Genomic DNA, 24,954 nt, shown 5'->3' with positions numbered 1-24,954 from the left:
TTTTTGCTTTTCAGTACCTAAAGCAGCAGTATTTTTTAGCACCACTCCCAGGTATACATTGAAGGGTCAGAGAAAGGGATCCAGTGGCTACCAAAATCCCCTTTGACTACCTTACTGTAAAGTGGCCATATTTGGCTTACACAGTAGTATCAGATGCCTATGTTATGCGTAAGTTGTACAAGCAATAGAGCAGTTAATAGGATTTCTCAAAATCATAGTCACCCAATTACTGCCCATGGCTCCATCATAGCCATGTCCTCCACAAAGACTTAATTCCACGTTAGTTTAATATACTCTTAAGACACTACTTAACTTCTTACTGAAGTATCTACTTCTAAATCTCAAAGGAGGATTGACTTTCCCATTGTCCTCATTGTCCATAGGGGATCTCCATTACTATCATTAGGACACCCTTTTCATAATCTTTAAACATAGCCATTGGATGACACACACCACTGTCATTAAAGCAGTTCATGATGTTCCCTCTCACATCCTACTTCACCTACCACCCCAAGGCAGCTTGTATTACAGTATCTCATGGTCAATAATATCAACCTGCAAAAATATTACACCTACTACATAGCATACCACGATATCATCAAGGAAGGTATATCATTTCTATTCTTAATTACTATTCTTAACTTCTCATCTACTTACCTTATGATGTAGTGGCTAGGTTGATGTGGTGTCATCAATATAGTCCATGCAATACACTAGACGTATACCCGTATGAGGACTCTTTTCCCAGAGTTCCACTCCATCCAAAGAAGGTTCAACTTTTCCGTCATTAGATCAGCCAGTGCCACACCCTTCACTTTGCAAAGCGGATTAAAATCCATGAGCACCTCCTCTGTCCATTGGAGGGTCCACACCTCCAATATTAGAACAGCCCATGTTCGCTCTTCTCTTTGCTGGTAGGGTTGGGAAGCATGATCGCCTACTCTATTCATAGGATGTTCCACACTTTTTTTTAAACTATTCACGACCCCTCTACGCTTGGGGTGGCTTTATGCGTTCACACTTTTGGTGTAGCTCATGCTTTCTTGTATTGCCTCGACACTATCATTTACCCCTTTTAGGGTCTCCTTCAGCCTTAGCTACAGTTTTACTATAAGTTACTTACTGCTACTAAGAAAACAAGCGTGTAAATTCCAGAATTAAGTAATGGCGTTGAAATATAAGGATGGGTCAATGTGTTATGTAGCCCAGAATCCTCTTAACCTTATGGATTCCCCCTTGTTGACCATCAATCTCCCAATATTTCAGTAGTTCAATCTCCCCAGAATCACCCTAACATGAAACACAACCCCTAAAGCTCCCTATAATCCAATCCAAACTCAGCAAAGAATTGGAAAACACAGAAGTCATAAAGTATATTAACAAGAGGTTAACCATTCTCTAAAATAATCTTGGAGAAATATCTTTCCATATGTTGTCCCTCCTGAGCAGGCGAAATTTAGCAGCTGTGCGCCTTTTAAAAGGATGACCTCACTCCGGAAAGCTCTAGGCACTGTCTGGACGGCAGCTAGACGTCGTCTCCAGCATTTGGCTCTTTCAGGTTCACATGACATGTCCCACCAACATATGATGATCTAATAGCGTTATGGTGGGGGTGGGAGGGCGAATGATCCAGCCCTGTTTTGGAATGGACAATCCAGATCATTTTTGAAGCTGGCAATTTCCTGACCACATTGCTTCAAAAGTGCTTGCCTATTTTCCATCCGAATTTGCACCTCATAGGTGGTCTGTGCCTCTCAGCCACGCAGCGTGAACCAACAGCTAAAATGGATAGCTGCACAAATGTAACCCCTTGCATCCAGGTTTTGGTTAAATGCCTTTTATTAAAACAAATACACAAGAAAAAACACTTAGTATAAGCCATATTTCCAGAAGCAGAGCGTAATATGCTTCTTATTAGCAATCTTGTGGAGCAGCCGCGGCTCGTGAAGGTAAGAGCATTGGGGCTGGGTTGGGGTGGGATTTGACAGACGACCACGAGGGAAAATTAAATCCGTCCCCACCTCTCTTACCTGCACGGGCCGCGGCTGTTGGGGAGGGAGAAGGTTTGCCGTTGGCCTCATACTGAATAATGGTAAGAAGACTACGTTCAGACGAATGGTAACAACACTATGCTCATTTCTCAATCTCTCTCTCTCTGCGCACACACACACACGTATTCAGACACATATATCCATACATAAACATATGTAGTTTAAATAAAAATGCACAGAGTGTAGCATGCTGTTTATTACCTTTGTTGAGACTGGGGAGGGACAATGACAAAGGACAAAGAGAGGCGAAGCCTTGAGTTGGTCATGCTGCTTCTCCAATCCCTCAAGAATGCTAATAAGAAGCATATTACACTCTCTGCTTCTGGATATATGGTTTATACCATACGCAAAGGCTGGAGTGAGTAATGATGCCACTTCCTTCCCACAACAATGGTAATAAATACATTACTGTAGTCTGCACATCTGCATACAAGGTTTATGTGCACCATGGTATTTTCGCATGGATTCTTGTTTCAACACAAGGTATTTACCAAAACCAGGATGTAAGCAGTTAACTTTGTGCAGTATGGCACCATCGCATTGAAGTGACCTCGTAACTTTAGAGAGTTGTTTACCTGTGTCAAGAAATTGTTACATAAAGAGTTTGGCTTGCTCGGAAAAGACGGAGGAGGTAAAATAGAGGGGATCTGATTTGGGGGCCCTGAAGGCCAATAATTATCCTTCTGAAGACTTCCACCCTAGACTCTGGATGATGCTGCAGTGGGTTATCCATTAGAGTCCAGGGAAGCCTTTGGAGTGTTCTTAGGGCTGCTGGCATCACACTGTATGGGGGTGGTGGGAAAGAAGCCAGGTGAGATATGAAGCTCAGGCCTAGCTTTTGTGGCCTACCTAAGGGAGGCGCCCATGTGGCGCCGGGCCCCACTTAAAGGAACTTGCACGGGGTGCTGCTTCTCCGCTGGATTGTAGGAGATGATGACTGGCATGGCCATCCCAGTGGCTAAGGCAAGTCATGGCTTTGAGGATAACCTCTTTCATTCTTGCCTTGAAGGTCCATTCAGTGTGCTAGATACCTCCCCATTTTTTTTCTGGAGTTTTATATAGCTCAAACTCTACCCGAAGGTATCAGAGCCCTTTACATGAGCATCAGTTGCGTTACAGACAGACACATTCATTTTTGTTAGGCACAGGAAGATTAAGAGATTTGCCCAGACTCAGACAATGTTGAGTGTCATTTGCGAGACTTGAACCCAGTTCCCCAGATTCGAGGTCGACTGCCCTAGCCGTTAGGCCACATCCTGTCCCCATGAGACAGAGACCGTGTTGAAATAGGGTGAACATGGCTGATGGGCCTAGCCATCCCTCCACTGGAAGTGAGTGACTCAGTGGGCTGCAGCATCACATGAAACCCGTAGATTAGCTGTTCCATGTAGATGATGGTGATTCCCCCATCCCTCCAAAGCGATTGAAACTGGCGAACAAGCTGGTAGTGAACTGATGCCATAATCACAAAATCATGCCAGAGTGATGTCTGCAGGAGCGGCCATCACAAAGTAATGCTGGATGCAGGTGCATAAGAGGTGGAAGAGGTGTGGCGCCACGGCCAGGCCGACTGACTCCGGAATCTGGGGATCACGGTTCGATCCCCAGCGCCGGCGACAGATTAGCCCAGCACCATGTGACTCTGGGCAATAGCTTGCTTAATCTTCCCGACGGCCCCCAGCGCCTAGAGACCCTTACGGGTGATTTTGTGCTTTACAAATGTGGATTATTATATAAGAAATTGATCTGGTGACTGATGACTTGAGTGTGGCACATCTTTACCTTCTGGGTGGGGAGGTGAGCTGGGGAGAGAGACTGTTGCATAAAGCCACATTTCTTGAGAGATGACCTAAGCAGATGCATTGAGGATGCTCAGCCATCCCTCTTTGTGAGCTGCATTGGCATTGCGAGTGTGTCAACTGCATGAAAAGTTTATACAAGCAACTCCCACAATCACTGAGGTGCGTTGAGTGGCAGCTGGCATTACAGTGTGGGGGGGGGTCTAGAACGGCCCATGTCCTTTTGCTTAATTTTATTGTGCTTCATAGGCTAACTGTGGTCTTAAACTACAGTGCTGAGCTTTTCCTGACTGCTCATGCTTTGATGACCAGAAAGAAGGGCTAGCTGCATAGGTGGAGTCGGAAGGGTCAGTGTTCTACCTGGATCTCAATTCTGACCATATCGATCAGCCGGCTGCAGCACTAAGCACCTCATTAAGGCTTCCTTAGTGCTACATTGAGCACACTAAGCAGCTAATGTCATGGTGTGCACCAAGCATACAAAGATGCCATCGTCACCTGGGCTCAAAGACTCCCAGGGTCCCTACAATAGATCCTTCAAAGATAGGGTCAAAGAAAGGGACAAGCTGGATATGATCTTAAATACTATCACCGCCATGCTGGATTTGCTAGAAACCACAATTGACACAGTGGCAATAGACCTGGGTCTGATGAGAGAGGATCAGCACAGGTGGGAAGAGAGTGTATTGTACACAAAAAACATGCTGTGGAAGCTACACCCTCAAACCACAGAGATGCACCAGCAGATCTAAGACCTAGCACTCAGGGTACTTTTTCTGGAGGGGACAGTGAAGGATGGGGAGTGTAGTTCAAGATGTAGCAACATTCACATAGTGGGCATGACGGAAGGTGTTGTGGTTGAAGATGCATCCACCTTTATAGAAAAGTGATTTTCAGACGTTGTGGTCCCAACGTTGTAGTCAATCGAAAGAGCGCTTTGAGTTCCAGCATGGTACCATCCACCTGTTGCTCCTCCTAGGCCTATTGCACCCAAACTACTCCACTACAAAGAACGAGATGTGATTTTGCAAGTAGAAAGGAAATCTAGAAAGTACGGAATCGAGAATAAAAAGGTTGTACTTCTTCCGGACTATATCCTTGCAGTACAGCATTGCAGGTCCTCATTCACAACAGTGAAGAAGAAATTGCAAAAACTGGGACTGCAATATGCCTGCTTTTTCCTGCCAGATTGAAGATTTTGTCAGGGTGCAAGATGTGGGACAAAAGGTGTTCATTATCACTGAATCTGATGCAGCCTGGGCACTGATTGAACAACACAGCCCAGCTGAGTATGCAATTGATATTGACTAATTGGAGAAGAAACTAGAAGAAAAGGAAGAGGTAGAAATGGCTGAAACCCAGGGGCAATGACTCATCTACATTGGTCTCGACACCCACACTTCAGCACGCACAGGAAGCAAAGAAGGAAGCGATGGCCTCTGCGGCAGCTGTTGGCCTGAGGCTCAATTTGTCAAATGGTTCAGACTGTACTGACTAGGACAGCTCCCCTTCCTCCTCCATGAACTTGGAAGATGAGACCTTACCCAAGGGTCTCATCTGAGATGTTGTAACCTTGTATTTTAATATGGGAGGAGGAGCAGGGCCTTTCAAATGATGAAGCCAGTGCTGGCACTGAACTACACCATATTATTCCCATGCAGATATTGTGTACTTTCCAGTCAAGCTAAAGGGGGTTTTGACCTTTGCTGCAGGATCTCCTTTCTTGGCAGTATTATTTCTTGACATAAGTATCCCATAAAGAGATTAAAAGCTTAGATCTGGATTGCAAATACAGGTTCAATAAAATAAAAAAGGCTGGGACCTAAGGGCCTTTTTGGGTCCAGACCACATGTTGAAAGCAGAATTTCACTCTCTCGACAAATTACATGGTTTATTGGGATTGTGGCATGAGGCAGCTCAGATCTCAACCCTGGGAAGGGATATGCAGTGGGGTTGTTTGAAGTTGTTTAACTACAGGTGGGGAAGGGATATGCAGTGGGGTTGTTTGAAGTTGTTTAACTACAGGTGGGTAGTAAACGATACAGTGTATGAGGAACCCTGGGCATCTCTCCAGGACCACCGAAGGTACAAATATTGTAGTCAAAGCAATCGTCCTCTTGTGATTGTTGTTGACTCAAAGGAGCTCCCATCCGAGCTTCAATAAGTTATCCTGTAGACTGATGCAGCGGCTTGTAGAGAACCAAGGGGTTCGCCTTCATCACTTTGAATGCACGAGGTTTGGAGCACATTACTAAGAGGCATCGTGTCCATTCCTTCCTCAAGAGATACTGTGCTCACCTTGCGTTTCTTCAGGAGACACGTCACTAGATCCGAAGCACAGTATTAAAAAGAAAAGGTGGAAAGGCGGTTCTATTTCACATCATACTTGGCATATACTATGGGGGTGCAGCTCTTGATCCACATCGTTGTCCCTTACTTGGTCATGTCAGAATTGATAGATCCGGATGGCCAGACGGTAAGAATGTCCAGATATTACGTGTATATTCACCCAATACAGGACAGATGGCATTTTTGGGCAGTGCTCCCATATGATCCGCAGCTGATGACTTTTACTGTGTCATCAATAGTGACATTGAAAAGTAACCCCCACCGTTGCTTATTGCACATTCTATATGTTACACGGAGAGATTGAAAAATAGGGAATTGAACTGGAAAATGGTGCTCTCGTTATTCTGTCCTTCATGCGTTAAGTACTCGATCTTCTCCAGTTCATATCTCAGTGACTCAATTATAATGGTGAAATACTTGATAAGACCCTTTTGGATCATAACCTGCTGATGCTATCCCTACAATGGGGGAATGCACCAGTGATAATTCCCACCTGGTGATTGCAACCAACCTAGGTAGAAGACTCGGCTTACAGACACACATTGTCCAAAGAAGTTACACATTTCTTTGCAGGCTCCACTGAAGACATGCTGAATACATGGGAGACCATCACTCTTCATTTGAGGTATATTTATCAGCATATATGTATCAAGAGAGTGGTTGGAGTAAGAATAGTATTACATAGGCAAAAGGACACATTAGAGAAAGTCATGCATACAGCAGCGAGGGGACAAATTATTGAGGAGGCTGATATAGCAAATCTCATTCACTTGCTGCAACGAAACACAGAGGTCCGCAATACTTGACTTATCCTGAAACATGCTGAAGGTGGTAAGGCAGGATGCCTTCTAGCCTGGCTGCTTAGAACAGAAGTTCAGTACAAGTACACCGGCATTACTACCATACCCTAACCTGAGGGACGTGCCTTCCATGCCCAATCGGATATCATTGGGATTTTCACAGCTCACTGTAGGTTGCTTCATGCAGGAGGACAGGCTGTGGACACTTTGCAGTAAGAAGTTTATGTGAGATCAGCGTTGATACCTCAACTAACAGGACAAAGTGCTGATCTGGATGTCCCTCTGGCCCTGGGTGAAATTAACCTAGTGGCAGATCAGTTGGGTATGGGTAAACCACCTGGCAGCGATGTCTTTCCCCTAACGTCCTATAAAACCCTCAGAAACAAATTAACACAATGCCTCCTAGATTTGAATTAATCCGCTGAGAGAAGGCAGTGCTTCCTCCCACGACGGAGGAAGTGATCATTACAATGCTACCAAAAGTAGGTCCTGACCCACTGGACTTGACCTCTTGCCGACACTTTCAATTCTAAGTTTAGCCTGTAAGCTCCTCAGTAATGTTTTGACAAACAGGCTGCTTAGGGTCCTCCTTCTTCTGATGCATTCAGACCAAAACCTATTTGTCCTGGGGAGGGGGGGGGGGAGGGCACGGCCGCTAACACATGCAGACTTTTCCATGTGATGGATAGTTGGCCAGCAGAGTGGCATATGCCAGAGTAGACCTAAAGAAAGCATTCAACTCCTGTAATTGGTCCAGGTCCTTAAATGTATGGAATTTGGTGCAGAATTCTCAGCTTGGGTATGACTTTTATACAAAGTTCCCACTGCGAGGAATTTGTTCTCTCTTGCCATGGAGCTCTTCCTAGCATGCCATATGCACAAGATAGGGAGGCAGCATGACCTGATAATGTATAATCAAGCCCACGTCATTTCACTATATGCAAAATATATCCTTTTTTATATATACGGGATGTGCGCTATGAGTTGCTAGTGGCCCTTCAGAAGCTAGTGGCATTTGGTGCTGTTTTAGGGCTCAAATTGTATATCTCTAAGTCTTCCTCACTTCCATTGACTCATCTCAGTACTCGCACGATTACCTCGCAATACACACATGACCCAGAATTGATGCCGTACACCTTAAATTACCTCAGTCTCAATGTATTTAGAACACAAGAGGATGCAGTTGCCGGCAACCTGAGGAATCCTTTTTTTAGATCGTTGGCTCCACCAGCTGGTCACCTTTTGGATGAAGGTAGGAGATGTAGTCATTGATCAGTAAATGGAGAAGCAACTTCTGGGTAATCAACAAACAGATCTAGTAGGTCTTATGCAACCGTAGCGCGCATACTTGCCATGCAGACTATAACTCGCACACCAAATGCAATGCTTCCAAACTCACAATGTCTTCAAAAACACATGAGTACTTTACACCACATCCTTATATCACATTGTATGCCCAAAGAGATCCTACCACATCCAAAGTAGTGCAATTCATATTTCTAATCGTAAGATAATATTTATAGACCCCTGATGCACATCAAGCAGAGGGGTGAGGAGAGGGTGATGTTTCTTCTGCATTTGGCCCAGGTCAGTAGTAGCTGATGGGAGCCTTGACAGTGATTTGTCTCAGAACAGGAATCCCTTATTGGGTCCCAGATCCTGTAATTGTGGTCTTTGGGGCGGAGAACTCCGTTTGGTCTGACCGATGGTGGCCTGAGACCTGTGGTCCGTTACCTGTGCCGGGGACCTCCACTAAAAATCTGGCAGTGATATTTGACAGCACCCTGTCATTTGATGCTCAGGTCAACAGAACAATGAGCTCCTGCTTCTGGCTTATTAAGAACTTGAAGAAGATCTTTCCCTTTCTTCCCGAGAGGCTGAGAGTCCCAGTGGTCATTGCACTCATTGCATCTCGCCTCGATTACTATAATGCCCTGTATTTGAATACCAACCAGTATTCGCTCAATACATTTCAGGTCACCCAGATTAGTGTTGGGTGTTCCTAAACATCTCTCGGAGAGGGAGGGATTGTGGTGTCTTCATTAGCTGCCTGTGAGGAAGCGGTTTTAAACTTTTAAAGCCCTATGCTTGGTTTACAGGGCCCTTAACCAGCAGGGCTTGCGCTATTTGAGAACCGCCTTCAATTGGTATCTTCCTAACAGACTGTTGAGATCGGCTGGTCAGAGGAAAGTGATTGTACCCAGGTTCTGGAAGACGAGATGGGGTGAGCGTGCCTTTTCTGTGGCAGCTGCCAGGCTATGGATAAAACTCTCCCTGCTCACATTGTGAGCCTTAATACTTATTCCGTCTTTCAGAGGTACCTGAAAACTTGTCTCTTTTCCAAACCTTAGCTGCTTTTGCTGGCTTCCCCCGTTTGCTCCTACCGGTTATAGCGCTTTGATGCCTCTTTGGTTTTATGTGCTTTATAAATTCCAAATTCAAATTCAGAAGAAGGGCTTGCTATGCACGTTTTCAGATGTTTTACCACAAGTCCCCTGATATTGTATTTGAGCAAGCATCTAGAGGAATAACGCCGAGGGGAATGGGTCAGGGAAGAAAACAAGGGAGAAGCTGCATCTCTTCTATCTGTGATTTCTATTTCTAAGCCAGATTTGCACCAAAGTATTTTATTGATGCATTGTTTAACATGAATTCTTATGGGCACTCACAGAACAAGGGTTGGCAGTCTTTTAGAAAGATGTGACATCTGCCAGTAGAGGGTCAGCTGACATCTGTGCCTGCAGAAACAGGTGAGATGATAGGCCCTGCACCATGGAGCCTACCATAACATAAAGTACATATACAGAAGAAATGGTAAAGCTCCCTCTTCCATACAATCTGTGATATCACAAGTCATAGGAACCATAAGGTGCCATGTAGAAATATGTCATACAAGTATGGTTAGGAGCCCCCAGCCTGGATGAATATCTTATAACCCAAAGTGCTTAGACACAGAGTATGAGAGGAGGTTCCTTGTCTCTGCTGTACGTATAGCAGCACACGTCCTACAGTGGCAGGCTTGCGGGCTGCATTGTGCCCTCAGAGCTATAGTAATGCAGAGGGTTAGTGGACCTCCCTAATGCAGAGCTTACATAGACACTAGTCATATGGTTGTAAAGTAGCTTTCTACCCTGCAGTTCTCACGATAGGATAAGTCATTGTGCTAGAAGGGGTGGGAAGGAGACTTCTGCCCTCCAGAGCTCATAGTAACACAAGTTAGGTAGTTACATAGGAGAGAAGGGAGCTCCCTGTCCTTCTAAGAAACGTACATCACACATGCAAAGGGAATAGACTAAAGCTCCCTCCTTTCAGTAATCCAGTTCTTACAGCTGATCATGTCATGCAGCATTCTGCTGTGTTTCCCATGAAGTTCCCCATAGTATCTTTGTTTTTTGTAGAATCTCATAACGTCCATTAAATATTGCTAATATAATCAATAGAATGTTAACATTAGATGAAAATGTTGGCATGTTGAGTGTTCTTAGCTGGTTCTCCTCCTCACAACTGCTCCCTCTCACTTTTTTTTCCAGCGGTCTCAGCGTGTGGATCCGGTTCAACGATTCGCTGCGGGGCGACACTGTGCCGGGAGGAGACGGCTTAGATCTGGAAAGCTGCCAGAACTGGCTACCGGGAGAGCCGCATCCTTCTCAGGCAGACCGCTGCGTACAGATGGGACCCAAGGCTCAGTGCAACACCGACCTCTGCTCTTCTAAGCAGAACTTTGTTTGTGAATATAAACCAGAAGGTAAAATTGCCAGCTGGCGCCACATTCAATGCAACAGTTAAGGTGAACATGGGGCTGCATACCACAGGGATACAGTGTTGCCTATCTTAAGCTTCGTTCTTATTGTAGCTCAAGGCAACACATTCCAGATTTCATTAGTTTGTTAAAGGAAAACTAATACCTGAGGGTACTGTGACACCAATCCTTGTAAAATTGTGTGCCACAATTCACACAGTACTCCCACGGGAACCTCAAATCCATGCACAATTGTGTGTCACAAAATGTGAAATGCTCAACACCACTGTGCGAGGAGTCATCCAGCCAACGAAGAAATGTGTATCATAAGAGCAATGTTCTTCTCGTTGTTACCCTCTCTGGTCCTGTGGGGGTCCATTTAAAAAAACTATCTGAGACTTTGAATCTCTGAAAAAGATTTGATTTAGTCCTGAAGTTGTGGATCGAGATCCCTTGACAGTAATTGGTGCTTTAGTGTATTTTTGTAGGTTAAGCCTGGCTACAGCAGAGTCTTGGAACCAGAGAGGTGCTACTAAATTAGGATTTAATCATATTATTAAACATTTACAGTATATTTTTGTCTACTACTGAAGACCGATATGCCAAATTAACCATTCACTGATGGTGACTAGATGCGTTTTCCTATTATACTAAGTTTCCTCTATTTGTAAGGCGAACATATGTATATTTTTAAGATTCCAGTTATGATGATGAGATAAAATTCCAGACAAAATTGTGATTTCTCTGTTTAAGAAAAACTCTTCCATATCCTAGAGCAATTCTTCAATTGATGAGTCAAACTTCTACATAATATTGAAATTCAGGGATAACTGCATGCAGTTTCATGGCAGTTTAAGATATCTCATAGTGATGGCATTAAGGTGCATTGGCACATGAAGATATCACGCCATTTAGTAGCTTGTTACAAATTACATGCTGTGTATATTCCTCTTCCTAGAACGATGTTATCTCACAATCGAATGATGAACAACTGAAAAGCACTGCTGGCTTATGGTGACAATAAATATTGTGTCCATTGTACGTAATTTAATTTGTACATTGCTTGGTTTTGCCGCCTATATATTTCAGAGTTCCAATGGAATGCAGAATACTTCATGGCAGGAAATCCGGTTTTTGGAACCCAGGAAATATGGCGTAATTTGACAAAGATGAACAACATATCCACCCCAGTGGAACGTGTGGAGGTAAAACTGCTTGTATATGTACCTTCAATAGGGTAGGAAATGCCAGTTAATAGAGATTAGCCTCTTAATCTTGGTTCTCATTGTTGGTCAAACTCCAGAAGCATTTACTCATATAAAATGAGAGGAGTTCATGGCACATCTTTGGACTCTTATTTTGAGTTTGCCATTACTTTATCCCCAACTCTCACCAATAATATATACCAGAAACCTTCTTATTAGCGTGTTCAATAATAACACTGTCTGCATTCAGTTATATAAATATATATATTCCAAGTTGCTAGCTCTTCAATATATACAACATGCTGATAATCTTTGGCCCCTCATCTTGAGTATACTGAGTGAGGAAGGGCAGCCCTGGGGAAATTGTACGGCTTTCTACACAGCAATCCAAAGGATTTCTGAAGCCCATAGCAAATCATACTTTAGCAACACTTGTTCAGAACAACTAGTAATTGATAACCCATTACTTACCATTACTTACCTTTGGTTGGCTTCACCGGCACTCTTGTTTCCATGCTCATTATTGGTCAGCGCCTTCTCCTTGCCTCCAGCTTCCTCCTGGGGGTATGTGTTTGTCCCTGCTGGGGAGCATGGACCAAGTACAGCTTCATGTCTGCGGCCAATGTCCTTCCACTGGCCGCAGGCTTCTGCAGGTACTTTGAATTTTTTTTTACATGCACTCTTATGGAGTGTATGTGTTTGCAGTCACACTCCCTCACCCATGCCCTCCTGTCACTGCTGCTGCACCTTCCCTCATGTTGCTTTTCCCCACCCTTATCCTTCTATCCATTGTTTCTTCCCCATGCACTCCTCGCGCTGTCCGTAGTTTCTATTCCACCCCTGCCCTCCTCCCGCTGCCCGTTGTTTCTTATATCAACCCCTCCCTCCACGCGCTGTCTGTTGTTTTCTTCCCACCTTCCACCCTCTTCCCGCTGTCTGTGGTTGAGACTTCCTCCCTTGCACGCCCCTCTGTGAGGTTTTTACACGATGGAAAAACAAGTGCTATTTTGCGGTCTACGCTAGCCACATGATAGCACTTTTATTTTAATTCAGGCCATGTTATACAGCAGCTTGCACTGCTGTTCGACATGTCCAAAAAACATTGAAAAAGCTAACATTTCTTACATAGGTGAAACCTACTGGCTATGCCAATGTTTGTTTAATTTAATTGCCACAAACTGGCTGAAATCAAGAGGATTAAGGATGGACAGGCCAAGCATGCCCATATGTTAAATAAAAAATATCTGTTTGTTATACACATAAATATCACATTAGCTGGTGGGCCCTGGAAGCCCAGGGCCATGGGCAAATTGCCCTCTTTGCCTGTGTCTTAAGGAGCTCTGCGCAGTGCATGATGGGAATATTACTCTACACCAAAGGAAAATGGGCGTGTGCAGACTGAAAGCTACTTTGTGAATTATGAAAGATAAACTTTTGTTAAGTGTAAGAGTACTTTGAAGCAAAGGTTTATTAGGGAATAAAACGTTCTCTGCTTATTTTAATCCGAGTACCAGTTATTGGTGGAGTGGTGTTTTTTTTTAAGAGTTTACTTGTATGGCATGTTTCTAAACGAGTGCTCAGAAGTGATCCCATTCACTCTGGCCTACCAATACTCAGTAGACTCTTGGAGATAACATCTGTTTTTTCTAATGAAAGAAATGTCCACTTTATTGATTCCCAGTGGATCATTTGTTATTTTGTGTATCTCACCCTGCTTCTTTTTATGACATTAGCTCTGGGTGTATTGTGTTCTTTTCCCCACTCTGTTAAAGTCAACACAGCTCAAAGACTTTCTGAATCTTCAAAAAGTGAAATAAATTCCTTAGAAAAGACAATCAGATCTGCCTGGGAACTTGTGTGGAAGGCCATCTCTGCAGATGGTAAAGCTTAAATCCAGATGTTTCATGAGCTCTAAATCACACATTTCTTAACATGGAAAGAAAGCCAGTAGTTCTATCCCTAGTTTACAGACTTTTTATGGGGCGTGAAGTGGGTCAGGTTGGTGTGAATTCAATTTTTTTTTAAACAGAGTTGCCTTTTAAGTTTACATCGTGTCCTGCTGCTTGTGAGATGGAGAGAACGCTTAAGTGAAATGTGATTATTTTCCATGGATGCAGTGCACTTGCTCTAGGCATACATTAGGGCTTATTCACAAGGACATTTTGAACTATGTAAAGTATGTAGGAGAGTAGGATCTGCTTCTTATAGTTACCCCCAGTTTTTGCTGATGGTTCACTGTTTTAGACTTTGACTGGCTGGGATCCTGCTATCCAGGACCCCAGCCTAGCTGCTTTCTCCACTAAATTGATTGCATGTACTTTAGGTACACTCCAGATTGGATACTGGGGTACACTTATCATTCCCTAGTTTATGGTATACTATGTACCCAGGGCATAGGTACCCCAGAGGCCTCTCAAGGGCTGCAACATGTATTATGCCACCCCTGGGAGACCATTCAAAATGACACAACAGGTCTGCTACAGCAGCCTGTGTAAGGTGGTGCATGCACCCCTTACTGAGATATAGGTTCACTATTTCTACTCCATATCACTGCACATATAAACCTATCAGTCACCCCTATGGCAGGCCTTATCAATCCTGAAGTCAGGGTGCTGGATTTTATGTGAGAGGGTGCACCTGCATGAGCAGAGCCCCTCTGCAGTCTTCAGAACCTATATTCCGGGATTGTTTGTGATGCAGCCAACCATATATACTTAAGTGTATTATAACCTCGCAGTAAATGCTAACTTGAAAACGGCTGCATGGAAACATGTTGTGTTTGGTGTCAAACACCTTTGAATCATACCTCCACACCAGTAACTGGTGTGGGAGGTATGATTCCACCCTCCTGGAGGGTGAAATATGACAACACCGGTACACCCGGTACCAGCTTTCTTGACCCTGGCATCACAAAATGGATGCTACCAGCCACAGACATGAGTCTGCCCTCCTGCTGCTGGACGAAACTCCGGCAGGGGAAGGCTGGACAATAAGTTGTCTGTCACAGGGAGGTGTTACCACCTCCCAGACAGGCTTTAGTGTATTGGGGCTGGGTGTGTGCACTCTGAGAGTGCTTTGATGTCTGCACTGGGGGCACATTTGGTGTCCCTGTGCATAGTCCAGCTCAAACCGGTTGCAGGAGCCATTTGCTCCTGCTCTGGCGCGAAACTGGACAAAGGACATGGGTGTAGCCACCCCTCTGTCCTGACCCTTCCATAGGTGGGTCCCCAGAGTTTGTCCCACCCCTTCCTTGGGTATATTAGATACCCCTGGCTACAGGACTTTAGATTTACCTGCACAAAACTCTTCTACAGAAACCAACTACTTCGACTATCTACACTACGCTGGATGACTGAAGAATCTCCCTTGGAGTAAAGGAGTTACTCCCCTGCAAGGCAGGCGGCACCATAAACGCATCGGACCGGTTTGCATCTCCTGAGCTCCTGAGGACTCTGAAGATTTGTGCAACACAGGGGGTGGGTTCCCAAGTGTCCCCGAGGTCGATTAGTGCTCTCAGCAAACCTGAGACCCACAGCCCTCGTGGGGACTGTGCAACTCGTACCCCTGTGCACGGTGCCCATTAGCAGCAGCATATGCTTTTTGGCGATCCCTGAGGCTGTGCTTTGGGCTACTTGTAGTCCAGACCCCGAGCAGTATTTCCATTGAAGATTTCCGGCCTACACTCCCCAAGTGTTCTGTGGGCTTGTATTTTGTGATTCAGCTGGAGGTCCCTTTGCGATCCCTGGTCTGTTGACCTGTGGGTCCCTAAGAAGGGAACTTTAACTTTCAGTGGGCTTTCCTGGTTGCTCCAGACGTGTCCTGACTCTCCATCACTTGGGGAGACCCCAGGACCTTGCTGTTCCTCACCGAAGCATCTTTTCTCTGACCGCGTGGGTTGCAGTTGCCAAGGCTTGTTGGTGTTCAATCCGGACACTGACCCTCCAGCACTCGAAATCCTTTGTGGGACCGCTCACCTGCGGACTTTGGTCATCGTTGACGTCTTCTGGTCCCCGTGGCTGCAGAGTCAAGCTTCACCTCTTCTCACCTGAAACACCTGACATCGTTGGGCATTCGTCTACCGAGCCCCTGGTCACTGTGAAGTGACCCAAACTCTGTCCCCTCTGCTTTCAGGTTCTTCTCAGCTCTGATCCAGGCTTGGATGACACCGGACACTTCTCATCTTCCCGGCAGCAGCACTTCTTCACATCACGCCATTGAAATCAACGAGTGTTTCCAACACCACTTGACCCCTATGCACCCGGCTCTCCTGGGATAGGTAACACGGGTACTTCGGTACTCTCAAGGGTACTGGCCTTAGAACCTTCTATGTTCCAAAGGGTTTGCTTGAAGTCCTCTCCTAAGTGTCCTTAATCTTTAAAATTCCAACCTCGACTTTCCCATAGGATTGTACGGAGCTCGCGGCTGTGCTCTCACACTGCACCCGGCCTCCGTGGGTCCTCTGTGTGACTACCTTGGGTGGTTCCTTGGAGTCCCAGCGATTCTACGTGCTCTAGGCCCTGTGTCTAGTCAAGTAGTGGTTGTTATACCACTTTCTTAGTATATGGTTTGATCTCCCCCTGGAGTCCACTGTGTATTGTGCTGTTTACTGTTGTTTTAGTGCTTTAATATTGTGTGTCTTGTTCTCTAATCTCATAAAGAGGTTAGTAGAGAGTGTTTAGTAATAAATATATATATATTTCATATATTCCTTGTGTGGTTCTCCTTTCATTTGGTCATTCAGGAGGTTATAATCTGGTAAACCAAGCTGCTTTACATTCCTTCGAGACTTAGCCTAAAGCCCGCTCTCCACAGCTACCACTAGGATAGCTTTCAATAAAGGTTGTCTTTAACCTAATCATCAATAAGGGTCGTTTGGACTGGTGCAAGGTGCCCACTTTCACTAGTGGACAGCATATTCCAGGCCAACTTCTCACAAAGTGGTGCTGCTGCGCTACTCTTTTACCCACTGCCACATGCACTTTTGGATTGCCCCCCAAATATATAATGGCCAGATGTATGTAGGAAATGTTTTGTGATACCCTAATTGCGAATCCTTGCGATTCGCAATTAGGATTTTGCAAAACGGCATGTATGAAAGTGTGTTGAACACTTTCTGCGATTCCTAGGGGGGGTCGCAAATGACCCACCTCATGAATATTAATGAGGTAGGTTGCAATTTGCGACCCGCTAAGAATAGCTAAAATTACGGGGATGGTGGCCTGCTGGGGTCAGCAGACCACCATGCCCGTGATCGCTTGTAAATAAAGCAAACATTTTTTTTAAATGCCCGTTTTCCTTAAAGAAAAACGGGTTGCATTTAAAAAAGAAAAATTAAAAGTTCTCTTTTCTTTTTCTAAGTGCCGGCAGTGGTCCCTCGGACCACTGCCTGCTCTGAACAAACGTTTTCACTGCCATTCTCAAAGGAGGGTGGGTCCTTGGGGACCCCTTTCCATTTGCGAATAGATTACCACCTACTTGAAATAGGTGGTAAAATGCAAATGTTTAGTGACCGCATTCACGGTCAGAAAACATTCATACATACCATTAAAATTTGCTCTTTGGAAGGGACGCCCTAAACACGCCCCTTCCAAATAGCGAATCTCAAACCCATTTTGCGATTTGGTAACACGTTACCAAATCGCAAAATAGGGTTTGATACATGTGAGAAGCATTTTTTGCATTCGCAAATGGGCCGATTGCCGACACAAAAATGCTTGATACATGTGGACCTAAAATGAGAATATAATGGGCATACTCAGGGCCTATTCATATTCAATCGGTACAAATAGAAAGGACTGGGTTCTCTGCCCTTTTATTAGTTGGAAACGTTAGTGGAGATTTACGAAGGCTTGTACAAGTACTTAAAAATAACTTCTGTACTCATAAAAGCTTTTGTGAATCAGCCCCAAAGTCTCCGCAGCCATATATGGCATTTTTTCCAGACAAAAGATCACCTTAAAAGTATTGACCTAGGATGTATTTTGTGGGTGGTGTTTTCAAATTTCTAAATGTGAATGAAACTTCAAATGATTGGTAGACTCCTGCCCTCTTGTCCTCTGCCCCGGTGATTACCATTGCTACTTCTGGCAGCGAAGAAAGGGGGAGGACCAATGATGGTCCAATACAATCCCAAATGGGCTTAGAGGGTTTAAGCTCTCGGTGTGCATCCTAATCCACTATACACTCCATACATTCAGAATAACCGAATGACCTGAACCTCCTGAAATATTTCCATGGAAAGGTTCAGGAAAGCTTGTGCCTGACTCCACCCTATGATCCCAAAGCTGGTTACACCCATGATATTCTTGGCCGTGACCGTGCAATAACGCAGAGCTGTCGGCCGCATGGCAGCCAACATTTCAAAGCTGTTTCGTGGGACATTTTGACACGAGGCTTTATAGTATCCGTGAGGGCAGAAGAGAATGCTACTGTTTTAATTTTCACCACTTAAAATCTGTATACCGTGACAGCTAATATAGGTGAGAAGGCCAGAAGCATGCAGAACCCCTGCACTCCTTAGCGACTGTTTTGCGGTGTAAGGTGGGCGCTTGTAAGATGATAAGTAAAATCGTATACCTTGCTCCGCAGTTTTTCTTCTGACAATTCAAGTTGTGAATCATGTGAGAGATATCTACGCTGTCTACGTTCCCTACTGTTCTAAAGTCTGTAAGAGATGTTGATCTAGGACCCATCTGTTGAAAGGTCTGCCACAAATAGTTAAAAACACAGCAGGCCATGGGACCCTCAGCAGACCCTGACTCCTCCAGTGCGTCATACCTTGCATGCTGCTCCCTTTAATGGTGTCCTCTGGATGGAGGCGGCAAGAACATGTGCCTGGTTCTTTTTCACGGATTGTGGTTCCACTACTTTTTTCTTTGTGATTTTAAGAGCTAGTTAGGTTACTTTTTTCCCCAGCAAGCACTTCATTGTGCCACATTCTCTTTTATGTCATGTTTGCTTATAAGAATTTCGGATTTAGTCTGAGAATTCTCATGTGTGTGTCTCCTGCCTGGCGCACGGGGACAGGGTGAGCTACTGGAACCTTGGCACTCAGATCGCAGGCAGCTCTACGACAAAGGCCTTCGATGCATGAGAGACCCGGTCATTGGAGCTTGAACTCTGTGTCAGAAACACCACCTATGTGTAATTCCGGTACGTCATTCTAGGTAACGCGCTTACTCCATCCTATGGCCGGCGCACAATAGTCCCGCACACAAGTACCTTGACAGGCCTTCCTGCTGGAGAAACTTTTAAGAGAAAATTAGAAGGACTCCTAGTGACTTGATTCCATTTGCTCTTAATAGATCACAGGCTTAGGTAAGGCTGCAGACTAGTCTCTGTTTGCACTTCTCATTCTTCAGAAGCAGTGTTTAATTTGAGCTGGTGGTTTCCGGTGCTCAGCACCGGCACTTAATCATCAACTTCGGCTCTTTTCATGAGCACCAGTTAAGGAAACATTCATTAATGGTGGGCAGGAGGATGATTTGCCCAGAATCACAGGATATGCCACCAGGACTCGAAATTGGTTCCCCAGCTCTGAAGTCGGCAGCTGTGGCCGTTACACCACATCCTCTCCCCACTTTCATGGTTAGTGCTTGGTTCTATTTTAGGCGGCACTAACAGGAGAAATGGGCTGGTGCAAGGTGCCTCCTCACAAGAACCCTGACACTTATTTGTTTTTACAAATTAAGCTCTGTTCAGAAGATTTGACTAGGCTGCTACTGGGACACTTGCAGAAGGCTGTGGCAGCAGTGCGTTGACACAGACGCACTGTAACAAGATATTTCTATACGTTAAAAAAAACCATAGTCATTCACTAGAAAAAAGGTGAAAGTGGAATTATACGTAAGTAAGGTTGTAAGATTTTAGCTTTCATTAAAAAAAAACGTAGAAATTCACAGAGAATAAGTTTAAAATAGAGTCACACATAGATCTTCTAATAATAGAAAAACTACATTTTTTAACCCCAAAACACTGACATTCACCACTTGTATGTAACTGACCCAAGCACAACTTGCACCTCTGTGATGCCCTGCTTGTAACCTCACATAGAACGTCACTGATGCCATCTGAAATCTAAGGTGGTGCGGGTTACACTTAGGTCAGATATGTATAACTGGTGAATTTAAGTGGTTTTTTAGCAGGTTGATTTTTTTTAACCACATGAATTCGACACATACTCCAGTGCCAAACCCAGGATTATTTTTGATACGGTGTATTCCTTTGTAATAGGCCAATCAGTAATGAATCCTCATTCTCCCTTACATTGATGGACCATGCCAGGGAGGACAGACTGATGCTGCCACCACCAGTTGGTACTTCTTTTATCTTGCAGAAGTCATCAAGAAGTGACTGTCTTCAATGGGGTGTGTTTGTTATCCAATTTCTGAGGGCCAACCCCTACTCTGTTGAGTGCCATCCGCTAACTAACATTCCTTTCGCCTAAATACCAATCAAGACACTTGACCACTACTTACAAATCCTTATGATTCTCATTACTAACTATCAATCATCCCTTTCCTCACTCCTTTCCGCAATACTTTACTCTTACTTTTGCCAGACAGTAAACCAAACCTTATCCCTTTCCCCAGCTTAGTCAGTCCTGCCCTCCTATTTTAATAAAAGACACACAATTGATGGACGGAATGCAGAACAAATCAAAACATTCACCCCCAGTCAAGAGATCTGGGTTAAATCCATCATTGTTTTGCTCACCATGCCACCCCAGTTTAGACCTGGCTATATGCAAATCAGTCTTGACCCAGTGCCACATGGGAACAGTCCAGCCCGAACTGCCAAGCCAGGTCCTCCCTGGACTGGGAACAAGAATCCTAGGACCGGTTTCTGGCATTTCAGCCGTCTTCAGCCAGGATAGCTTGATTCCAGTGGGACAGTGAGCCCAGGACCCACGTCTGGGCATACCTGGCGCACTTAAGGCGAGAAAGCAAAAGACACACAACTGATGGACGGAATGCAGAACAAATCAAAACATTCTTCCCCAGTCAAGAGATCTGGGTTAAATCCACCATTCTTTTGCTCACCATGCTACCCCAGTTTAGGCATGGCCATATGAAAATCAGTATTGACCCTGTCCATCAACTGTTGTTTTTGCATTTGTCACCCCGAGTGGGACGGGTATGCTCAGACGTGAGTCCCTTGCTCTCCATGCCACTAGAAGTAAGCTATCCTGGCTGAAGAGGGGTGAAATCCCGAAACCGGTCCTAGAATGCTTGGTTCCAGTCCAGGGAGGAACTGGCTTGGCAGTTTGGGCTGGACTGTTCCCATGAGCCACAGGGTCAAGACTGATTTGCATATGGCTGGGTTCAGACTGGAATGGCATGGTGAGCAAAAAACGATGGATTTAGGCCCAGATCTCTGTACTGGGGTGAATGTATGACATTGTTCTGCATTCTGTCCATCAACTGTTGTTTTTGCATTTGTCACTCCGAGTGGGACGGGAATACCCAGACGTGGGTCCCTTGCTCTCCATGCCACTGGAATCAAGCTATCCTGGCTGAAGAGGGGTGAAACCCCGAAACCGGTCCTAGGATGCTTGTTTCCAGTCCAGGGAGGACCTGGCTTGGCAGTTTCCCATGAGGCACAGGGTCAAGACTGATTTGCATATGGCTGGGTTCAAACTGGAATGGCATGGTGAGCAAAAAAACGATGGATTTAGGCCCAGATCTCTGTACTGGGGTGAATGTATGACATTGTTCTGCTTTCTGTCCATCAACTGTTGTTTTTGCTCCTATTTTAATGCACATAAAGTAGAAGTCACGCCCACTCTTTACCAGGAGTCAAAGTGGCTGATAATCTTTCCCACCAGGCACAACTAGCAAGATGTCTTACTACATATGTTGAGAGAGTTGCACTTGGTGCATTTATAATGGTCGTTTCTGTCCCCAGGTCATGCTGTTTACCAACTCTAGCTTCACGCAGGAGGTATCTCTCACTTCCTTTGAAATTGTCACTCAAGATCTGCTGCAGCCAACTCAGATGAGATTCCAGGTGTACGCTGTGAGGTGTGAAGAAGAAGGTATGGCTATAACTGTTGTCAGTTGTGTTTTTTGGGCAAATTATCCAAAGAAGATTTTTCCGGCCCATATTGATGACACCTAGGGGCATATTTACAAGGAGTTAACACCACTAGAACGTCACATTTTCCGACATTCTGGTGACGTTAACACCTTCACCTTATTTACAAGGTGGCATTTAGCCACTTAACGTGGCCTAACGCTGCCTTGTAAATAATGCCCCTCTTCACGCAGCAGTTAGCGTGAAAGGGACGTGCAATGGGTGTTGCAGAGGGAGTTCCGCTGCAACAGCCATTGCTTTTTGACGCTGTCCCATATTTACAAGGTATGGGGCAGTGCCAAAAATACCACCAGGAAATACCTGGTCTTTAGCAGGTGATACAAGGAGGTTTTATTTCTCCTCTTTTTTTGCTCTTTTCACGTGTGCTGTATTCTGCAGCACACGTAGATAGAGCAAATTGCCTGTAGAGATTGTTTATGTGCAGAAAGGTGTCTCTTCTTGCTCATAAACAATTGTCTGTGCAGTGCAGGCACCGCAGCAAATTGGTGCTAGGGTGCCTGCGCTGGCGCTAGCCAGCTTTTTTAGCACCAGCGCTAGGGGTAACGTAGGGCTACGCCACATTCTTGTGAATACAGTGCATCCCTGTATTTTGAAACTGTCGGAGTGCAGCGTTACCAATTTTGGCGTAGCAGCGCGCTCCGCCAGTTTCTTGTAAATATGCCCCCTAATGTCTTAATTGAACTTACAGTTAACTTTCCTTTTAAATGGAGCCCAATTCTGATGCAAATTAATTGTTGATGGTGTTCAGGCTGACACACCATTGACCTGCTCAATATCTCTCTTTTGTAATTGCTTAGTTGCATGCCTATTGCAGATTGTGTCTGTTATATTTTTGCCTCTAAACACATTTAAGCTAGTGATGCTGCTGCTCCACGTCTTATGAGTGGACTTTAACTCTATGGACGTATTCGTGGCTACATAATGTTCTTAATTTTCATTATATTTTCTTTTGTATGCTTCCTTCTCACAGGATATGAAGAGGAGGAGGGATCTGCCACACATGACGATTTTACCACGCAGACCCCAATGTTTCCCAACACTACTAACTTGTTGTTCCTTGACTGCTTCGACGGCATGCAGTGGTGCTCGTTCACCAACACGTGTGCACCCGTGGACAGTGACTGCGTACCAGGAGAGGGTGCCGTTGATTCCAATGCTAGTTTCCACCAGGAGGATAGAAACCTGCCCTGCTACGCCCTGGTTGCTGAATGGCTCTTCCTAGTACCTTCTGGAAAGTCTGCCAGATACTTGGTAAGAGACCTTATGTTTTGCAGGATGATAAAGCTATCCAGATAACAAAGTGATGTATTAAGTGAAGAAATTTGGGACTTTACAAGGTTTTGTTGCTAGTTCAGTATCTAATGCAATAGCAAGGTTCAGAAACATTGATCACCAATACAGTAAAATGAAATGTCATGGCTTGTTGGTTCCAGAATAGTTGGATCCATATCCAAAACACTAAGGGCCAGATGTAGGTGGTCACATAGCGAGCGCTAACGCTGAAATTCGCAGCAATATAGGTTAGTTGGAAACTACTAGCAAAATAAGGAATCTCAAAAATTGTGATTCCTAATCTTGCTCTTGCATTTAAGGAATCGCAAATTGGGATTCCTTAAATGCAATGTAAGTAGCACCAAAGAAAGTGCACTTTAGCTTTAAGGAATCGCTAATTACCACCAACTTCAAGTTGGTGGTAATTAGCGATTTCCTTTAAAAAAAGACACTTTTTTGCTTTTAAGTGCCATGTGGCACACATTCATTCTCTTAGGGCATGTATGTGCCTCACATGTGCACACATGCACATTTCAGGGGTGCAACAGGGTGTCCTTTTGGAACACTGGCACCCTTGAAATTGCTCCCGTAATTTGCGAGTGCCTCGTGGTGACTTGCAAATTATGGGAGCAATTCCTATTCATTCCTGAATGAATGGGAAGGTATTCCTTAATTGCGAATCGCAATTTGCGATTCACAATGAAAGAATATTAAGGAATCGCAAAAAAACATTGCAATTCCTACCCTCATGGCATTTTGCGTTTCCTTAATAGCGATTCCCTAAAAATCGCTATTAAGGAATCGCAAACATGCATTTACCTACATCTGGCCCTATGTGCTTAAGGTGTACACATACCTGGATCGTAATGGTAGTTAACTGACACATGAATGCTAATCGACTGTCCTTCCTTACAGTAAATGGCTACAACTGCAGCTTGTAGAAGGAGTGTTGTGTTGTCTGTGAGAAATCTGATAATGTTGCTCAAAAAGTGCACCATTCAAGATGGCTGCCACCGCAGGTTATCAGTCGGTGATTTTGGGGATGTATCAGTGATGTCGGGGAAGTCTTCTGACTGTGGCTTGAATGGCTTATTTGTTGAGCCTCTCTTCTATCATCAGCTGTAAACCCGCTTGGTCTTCTGTACCCTTCCAGCTCTACACTTTCTGAATTCCCCCCTTGCCCCTCTCCTTTGACTGAGTTCCATTGCTTTGTAGCTAGGTGTGTGCACATAGAATTTGAATCATTGGTGTTTACTTTGAATGAATCTATGACACTTCCTCGCTAATCACTGCCTTTTCTGCCATTGCCACTTCAAAATACTTCTTTTACGAAAACGCCTCTACTCAATATATATTTCACAATCACCCCATTAAGACCTTTATCTCGTCCAATTTCCCTAACTCTAATGCTATTTCTTACACTTACCCTAACGGTAAACCTGTCTTTTGCCCTACCTTTAGCAGCAGCACAACCCTGATCCTAAATCTTTTCTGTACCCTGAACCTGTCACTTACCCTAGTGTTTAGTTTGTAAAAGACTAAGTGCTGGGGCCCAAAGTTTTGTTTAGAAGCTTGTGACTGACGCTGTCTAACATCAGGGGGTCCCAAACACCAAAGCATGCCAATTTCATCCACCACCAGACA

At 44.6% G+C, this 24,954-nt stretch overlaps 1 protein-coding gene across 1 annotated transcript in view; it reads left to right on the top strand.

Moving 5' to 3' along the window:
* The window catches only part of PKD1 (polycystin 1, transient receptor potential channel interacting), a 408,256-nt gene that overhangs the window by 182,314 nt on the left and 200,988 nt on the right, over nt 1–24,954 (top strand). The window contains exons 7-10 of the mRNA XM_085629406.1: nt 10,530–10,744; nt 11,828–11,943; nt 21,850–21,979; nt 23,009–23,289. Coding sequence (XP_085485532.1) covers nt 10,530–10,744; nt 11,828–11,943; nt 21,850–21,979; nt 23,009–23,289 — 742 coding nt within the window. The remainder of the gene's footprint in view (nt 1–10,529; nt 10,745–11,827; nt 11,944–21,849; nt 21,980–23,008; nt 23,290–24,954) is intronic.

This window comes from Triturus cristatus, chromosome 10 (assembly GCF_964204655.1).
Source record: "Triturus cristatus chromosome 10, aTriCri1.1, whole genome shotgun sequence".
Classification (NCBI taxonomy): domain Eukaryota; kingdom Metazoa; phylum Chordata; class Amphibia; order Caudata; family Salamandridae; genus Triturus; species Triturus cristatus.
The sequence above is the reverse complement of the archived record's forward strand: the minus strand, read 5'-3'. Positions and strand labels throughout refer to the sequence as shown.